The sequence below is a fragment of the Sturnus vulgaris genome, chromosome 23 (genome assembly GCF_052056855.1).
Source record: "Sturnus vulgaris isolate bStuVul1 chromosome 23, bStuVul1.hap1, whole genome shotgun sequence".
NCBI lineage: Eukaryota > Metazoa > Chordata > Aves > Passeriformes > Sturnidae > Sturnus > Sturnus vulgaris.
In genome coordinates, this window is record NC_142265.1 from 3,655,544 (window position 1) to 3,662,674 (window position 7,131).

Below are 7,131 nucleotides of genomic sequence, written 5' to 3' on the forward strand. Positions count from 1 at the left end.
CCAGGTGAGGGCGTGGCCAGGGCGACGTGGTGGGCGTGGCCTGGGCCATGCGCGCGCAGGGCGGGGCGGGGCTCGCGGCTCTGGCGGGAAAGGGCGGCGTGGCCGGAGCGCTGCGGGACCGGGACCGGGATCGGGATCGCGGCCCGGAGCGGGCCCGGGGCCGGGGATGGCGGTGCCCTTCGTAGAGGACTGGGACCTGGTGCAGACGCTGGGCGAAGGCGCCTACGGGGAGTGAGTGCGGCGGGGCCGGGGAGGGCGGGGTTGGTGCCGGCCGGGTCCGCCCCTTGCACGCCCCTGCCCTGCCCCTTGCGCGACCCGGACCCCTCTGCCCCCACCGTGTGCCCCTTGCACACCCGCTGCTTGTCCCTGCTTGGTCCTGCGCGGCCACTGCGTACCCACTGTTTGCTCGCCTCTTCCCCATCACTTGCCGTGTGTGTGCCCGCAGCTTGCCCAGTCCGCACTGCTCGCCCATCACGTGCCCGCTGTTTGCCCACTCTACGGTCGTTGCATGTCCTCTGTGTGCCCGCTGCTCGCCCTGCCCCTGATGTAGGGCCGTTGTGCCTTTATGTGCCCTCTGCTTGCCCATCACACCGGATGTGCCCCTCCACATGCTTGCCCATCGTGCTCCTGCCTTGCCTGCGCTCCCTGTCCCCAGGGACAGCACTTGCTGCCCATTCCCTGCCCGTTCCTTGCCTCCAGTGGCAATATTCCCTTTCTGCCTGCTGCCCGTCTCCAGAGGCAGCATATTCTCCCCATTCCCATGCCTATTCCCATGCCTATTCCCTGCCTATTCCCATGCCCATTCCCTGCCTGTTCCATGCCCACCGTGCCCCCACTGACCCCAGCCCCCCGCAGGGTGCAGCTGGCCGTGAACCGCCGCACCGAGGAGGCCGTGGCCGTGAAAATCGTGGACATGAAGCGCGCGGCCGAGTGCCCGGAGAACATCAAGAAGGAAATCTGCATCAACAAGATGCTGAGCCACGAGAACGTCGTCCGGTTCTACGGACACCGGAGGGAGGGGGCCACGCAGTACCTGTTCCTGGAATACTGCCGTGGTGGAGAGCTCTTCGACCGCATCGGTGCGGCACGGGGGTACCCGGGGGTTTAGGGACAATGGGGCATCCCAAATTGTCATCCTAAATTGTCGTCCCCACACGGCTGAGCACTGCTCTTCTTCTTCTTCCCCATCTGCAGAGCCGGACGTCGGGATGCCAGAGCCGGAGGCGCAGCGGTTCTTCCAGCAGCTGATTGCTGGTGTGGTGAGTGGTCAGCGGCAGCGCTGGAGGTGCTGATGGCGCTGGTGCCAGTGGCGATTCCTGCATGGCAATGACCCTTGTCGTGATTCCCACACGGCACTGATCCTTCCTGTGATTCCTGCATGGCCCTGACCCTTGTCGTGATTGCCACACCGTGCTGTCCCTTCCTGTAATTCCCACACGGTGCTGTCCCTCCAACCCTTGCTGTGATTCCCACATGGTGCTGATTCTTCAACCCTTGCCACGATTCCCACACAGCACTGACCCTTCCCGTGGTTCCCACACGGCACTGATCCTTCTCCCCCCTCTGCAGGTGTACCTGCACAGCATTGGCATCACCCACCGTGACCTGAAGCCAGAGAACCTGCTGCTGGACGAGCGAGGTGGGGGCAGGCACATCCCTCTCCAGCCCCCATTACGTTTTCATTTCTTAATTTGTGTTTTTTATTTGAGTGCTTAATTTAAAGCTTTAATTTGAATGCTTCTATTTTTTTGTTTGAATTCTTAATGTAGGGGTTTCATTTTATTCTGAATTTAAATTTTACCATGCGTTTTTAATCTAAAATGGTTTAGATGCATTTAGTAATTTATTTGAATTTTCGTTTTAATTTTAATTTCTTCTTTTAATTTTATTTGTATTTTAATTCAAATTTTAAGTTCAGCTTTTAAACCCAGAACTTTAAAACCTTACCTTGAATTCATATTTTAAACTTAATTTCAATTCAAATTTTTAAACAGAAATTTTAAGTTTGAATTTATAATTAACATTTTTTATTTATGTTTTGATTTAAATAGAAAATCATTTACTTTTTAAAATTAATTTCGTTGAGGGGCGGGGGTAAGTTCAGATTTTGATTTCAAGCTTTAAAGCTTTTTGCTTTTATTTGGGCGCAGACAACCTGAAGATCTCGGATTTCGGCCTGGCCACGGTGTTCCGGCACAACGGGCGGGAGCGGCTGCTGAACAAAATGTGCGGGACCCTGCCCTACGTGGCCCCCGAGCTGCTGCGGCGCCCGGAATTCCGCGCCGAGCCCGTGGATGTGTGGGCCTGCGGCGTGGTGCTCACTGCCATGCTGGCTGGAGGTGGGAATGCTGGGAGGGATGGATGGATGGATGGATGGATGGATGGAATTGGATGGAATTCATAGGGAATGTTGGGATGGATGGAATTCACAGGGGTTGATGTGCTCACAGCCATGCTGGCTGGAGGTGGGAATGCTGTGATGGGTGGATGGATGGAATTCACAGGGGATGGTGTGCTGATGGTCATGCTGGCTGCAGGTGGGAATGCTGGGATGGATGGAATTACGGAATTCACATGGGTGATGTGCTGATGGTCATGCTGGCTGCAGGTGGGAATGCTGGGATGGATGGAATTATGGAATTCACATGGGTGATGTGCTGATGGTCATGCTGGCTGGAGGTGGGAATGTTGGGATGGATGGAATTATGGAATTCACATGGGTTGATGTGCTCACAGCCATACTGGCTGGGGGTGGGAATGGTGGAATGAATGGATGGAATTCACAGGGAATGTTGGGGTGGATGGAATTCACAGGGGTTGATGTGCTGGTGGCTGTCATGGCTGGGGTGGGAATGCTGGGATGGATGGATGGAATTATGGAATTCACAGGGAATGTTGGGGTGGATGGAATTCACAGGGGTTGATGTGCTGGTGGCCATGCTTGCTGTAAATGGGAATATTGGAATGTATGGAATTCACAAGCAATGACATATAGCCAGCAGAGGTGGGATGGGAATGCCTCTAGGAATGGATGGAATGCATGTGACGTGTTCAGGGGGTGTGGGGGAAATGCAGAAGGGGTGCAGAGGACATGGGGGAGTGCTTGTGGAATGTACAGGGATGTATGTATGGAATACATAAGGGATGTCCATGTGGAATGCAGAAGGAGGGCATGGATGAAATGTGTGAGGGGAAGTGCATGGAGTGCACCAGGGGATGTATGGTGTGGGGAAGGAGCACACATGAGATGGGAGGGAGGGATGTATGGAGTGCTTAGGGGGAGGGATGTGTAAAGCACAGAGATGGAAGGTGTGGAATCCATGAGGGAGATGTGAAATATTTGGAGGGGGGTGTTTGGAACATCTATGGAGGTGTATGGAAGAGGGCTCTGTGTATACAGAGGGCTGCAGAAGGGGAAATGGGTGTGATGTGTAAGGGGAGTGTATGAGAGGCACAGAGGAGGTATGGGATGCACAGGAGGAATTTGGGATGCATAGAGAGGTATGGAATGTGTGTGAGAAACCTTGGGATGCACAGGGAGGTTTGGGATGCACTGAGAGGTGTGGGGTGCCTGGGGAGCACACAGGATCTGGGGCAGGGCAGGGTCACCTGGCACACCACGTCCCCACAGTGCCACGTGTGTGCCCCGGGGGGTTGTGGCACCGGGGGGTGACAGCAGTGGGATCTCCTGGCAGAGCTGCCCTGGGACCAGCCCAGCGACAGCTGCCAGGAATACAGTGACTGGAAGGAGAAGAAAACCTACCTCCCACCTTGGAAGAAGATTGATTCAGCTCCCTTGGGTAAGCACCCAGCATCCAGCAGCTCCCTAAATATATCCATATATATACTCATAAATATATCCGTATATACACACACAAATATATACTTACACCATATTGTATTCCACCCCCTCGTCTCCCCCAGCTCTGCTGCACAAGATCCTCACAGAGAGCCCCACAGCGAGGATCACCATTCCTGACATCCAGAAGGACCGGTGGTACAGCAGACCCCTCAAAAAGGGTAAGGAGCTGCCGGGGAAGGCGCTCGTGGCCCCGGATTTGGGGGTTATTGGGTGTCCTGTCCCTTTGCAGATGTCAAGCAGGCTCGGCTTTCCTCGGGGGGAGTCACCGACTCCCCTGGAGGCTTCTCCAAGCACATCCGATCCGATACAGACTTCTCACCGGTGAAGGGAGCACTGGGGTGAGCCTCTGCTTCCCTCCACACGGGCTTTGCAACTCCTTGCACGCCTCGGGGCTTTCCCGGCATTTTCTCCAGGAGGTGGTCGGGTGGAAACCCCGCACAACCCCTGTGATGGTCCCAGATGCTGCAAAATCCCACGCAGTTCCCACATCTGGCTCTCTCCAGCACTCCTAACCCTTGTGTCCCCCCTTGCCTTGCAGTGAGGACAAGGCAAGCTATTCCACGTCTCAGCCGGAGCCCGGCACGGGCGGGATGCCTTGGGAGAGTGGCGCTGGAAGCATCGACCAGCTGGTGCAGGGCTTCAGCTTCTCACAGCCCGCCTGCCCCGAGCACATGCTGGTCAACAGCCAACTCCTGGGCACCCCAGGCTCCTCCCAGGTCAGGGGGCACCTGGCACCACGTGGGATATCGGGATGCGGCCGGGCGAGGTTGATGCTTTTGGGATTTCACCTCGCAGCGTTTGGGGCGCAGCTCGGCATCGTCGATGGTGTCAGGGTGCACCTTGCAATGGTTTGGGGCTGCTCTGTGGTGGTTGGGATGCAGCTTTGCCCCATGGGGAATATCAGGGAGCAGCTTGGCAATATTGGAGGTGTAGCTTTTTATTGTTTGTCACCTCGGGTGTGAGTTTGCAGGATTTGGGGCACAGCTTTTCAGTATTTTTAGTATCAGGGTCACACTTTGCCATGGCCTTGGAGTGTTTGGGGAGCAGCTTCACATCCAATTTACAGCACTGGGGTCCAACGTTGCATTGTATAAATCGGGGTGCAATTTTACATCATGTATATGACAATGAGGAGCAACTTTGCCGTATTTATAACATCAGGGAGCAGCTTGGCAATGTTTGGGGTGTGGCTGGGTGAGGCTTATCATCTTGAGGTGCAACTCTGCAGCATTTGGGGGGCAAAGTCTCATCCAGTGAGGATCAAGATCCAGTTTTGAACCTTTTACACTACTGGGATGCAACTTTGCCTTAGATATGTAAGATTAAGAAGCAACTTTTGTCTTATTTATAATATCAGGGAGCAGCTGTTGGGACTGTGGCTGTTGAATATTTACCACCTGAAGGTGTGAGATGCAGGATTTGGGATGCAAATTTGCAATACTTCTAGTGTCAGTTTGTCACTTTACCAGGAAATTGAGGGGCAGTTTCACATCTCATTTACAGCATTGGGGTGCAACATTGTGCTGTGTAAATATTGGGGTGTAGCTTTGCATCATCAATACCACATTAAAGAGCAACTTTGCTGTATATGGAATCTCAGGGAGCAACTTGACAAGGCTGGGATGCAGCTGTGAGTTTTATCATGTCTGAGTGCCACTTCCCAAGATTTGGGGTGCAAATGTGCATCATTTATGGGCATCGGGGTGCACTTTGTGTAGTGGTTGGGGGCTGCTCTGTGGTATTTGGGAAGCAACTTTGCATCTGATTTACAATATCAGGAGCAGCTTGGCAGCACTGGAGTGCAGCTGGCAAGGTTTGTCATCTCGGGGTACTGCCTTGTGGTATTTGGGATACAGTTTTGCAGTATTTTGAGTAATAAAATGCAACTTTCTAGTTCCAGGGTACAGCTCTGCAGCGTTTGGCAGGCAACTTTGCATTCAATTTACAATATCAGCGTCCATCATTGCACTATTTATACCATTGGGGTGCAACTTTGCATCACATTTGTATCCTTAAAGAGCATTTTTATGGTACCAGAGGCCGATTTGTGCGGTTTGGGAGGTGTCTGTGCAGCATTTCTGGTGTTCGGGATGCGGTTGTTGGCTTGTGCCATCAGGGGGTGCAGCTTTCCAACATTTCCTCACCGAAAGCTGAGATTTGTCAGAGCTGGGGCTGGAGCCTGGTGGGATTCCTGCCCTTTTTGGCGGGATTTGTAACCTCTGGGATGGTGTTTTTGGGGGCGGCAGAGCCCGTGGCAGCGGCTGGTGAAGAGGATGACGCGGTTCTTCACCAAGCTGGACGCCGACGGCTCGTACCGCGCGCTGAAGGAGGTGTGTGAGAAGATGGGATACGGCTGGAAGATGAGCTGCACCAACCAGGTGAGGGTCAGGGCGTGGAATTGGGGCTGGGACCCCCTGTTCTGGGTCATCAGTGATTCATTTGAGGCATCCCCCCACTCCACTTTTGCAGGTCACCATCTCGACCACAGACAGGAGGAACAACAAACTCATCTTCAAGGTGAACCTGGTGGAGATGGAGAGCAAGATTTTGGTGGATTTTCGGCTCTCCAAGGTGTGTGGGGGGTCAGGGTGGGGGTGACCAGGGGAGGTGGGTGCTGGAGGGGTGTAGGGGGGATGTAAACTCCTGTCTCTCCCCACGCAGGGTGACGGGCTGGAGTTCAAGAGGCATTTCCTCAAGATCAAGGCCAAGCTCAGCGACATTGTCAGCACCCAGAAAGTGTGGCTGCCTGGCACCTGAGCCCTCACACCCCTTCTCTTCCTCCACCTCCTCCTCTTCCTCCTGGCTGGGCTCTGTCAGTGGCACCCAAACGCTGTGAAGGTGTCTGGCCACCTGTTTTAGGTTTTGAAGGTTTCAATAAAGCCCTGGGGGACACAAAGCCAGGCTGGGATGGATGGAATTCACAGGGGATGACAAGGGGGAGGTTGCAGTGGGTTGTTCACTCTGAAACCTCCTGATGGTGCAGCCTTGCTCAGGCAGTATAAATCCCACTGCGGGGTCTCTGCCGAGCCGTGCAGCCCTAAATCAGCCCCAAGGTTTGGGAACTGACCCCCCCTGGCCCCCATTCCTGCCCTGTGGCAGGGCAGTGGCTGTGCCCTCATTTTCCAACCTCTCTAATTGCTTTTCGGAAGGACTAACGAGCCCGAGAGCTGCCAGGGGTTGTTAGCGCTGGAGCGAGAGGAGAACCAGGGATTAACCCCATCCCCCCCAAAAAAAGAGCATCCCCCCAAAAAAATCCCACCCTAGCGTGC

The 7,131-nt window shown here is 54.3% G+C and overlaps 1 protein-coding gene across 1 annotated transcript; it reads left to right on the forward strand.

The window, feature by feature from the left end:
* The first annotated feature begins 62 nt into the window (after positions 1 to 62).
* CHEK1 (checkpoint kinase 1) lies at positions 63 to 6,758 on the forward strand. Its single transcript, XM_088177821.1, has 12 exons — positions 63 to 231; positions 856 to 1,079; positions 1,195 to 1,259; positions 1,570 to 1,639; positions 2,151 to 2,339; positions 3,696 to 3,800; positions 3,925 to 4,020; positions 4,092 to 4,200; positions 4,401 to 4,578; positions 6,109 to 6,240; positions 6,332 to 6,433; positions 6,524 to 6,758. The coding sequence occupies exons 1-12, from the start codon at positions 167 to 169 to the stop codon at positions 6,617 to 6,619; spliced, it is 1,431 nt and encodes a 476-aa protein (XP_088033947.1). The 5' UTR covers positions 63 to 166; the 3' UTR covers positions 6,620 to 6,758.
* The last annotated feature ends 373 nt before the right edge of the window (positions 6,759 to 7,131 follow it).

Excerpts from the sequence above, each read along its gene's own strand:
- CHEK1 (XM_088177821.1), top strand. The coding sequence starts at position 167 with ATGGCGGTGCCCTTCGTAGAGGACTGGGACCTGGTGCAGACGCTGGGC. Across the intron at positions 232-855 it reads GGCGAAGGCGCCTACGGGGA|GGTGCAGCTGGCCGTGAACC; the intron begins GTGAGTGCGGCG and ends AGCCCCCCGCAG. Across the intron at positions 4,201-4,400 it reads CCGGTGAAGGGAGCACTGGG|TGAGGACAAGGCAAGCTATT; the intron begins GTGAGCCTCTGC and ends CTTGCCTTGCAG.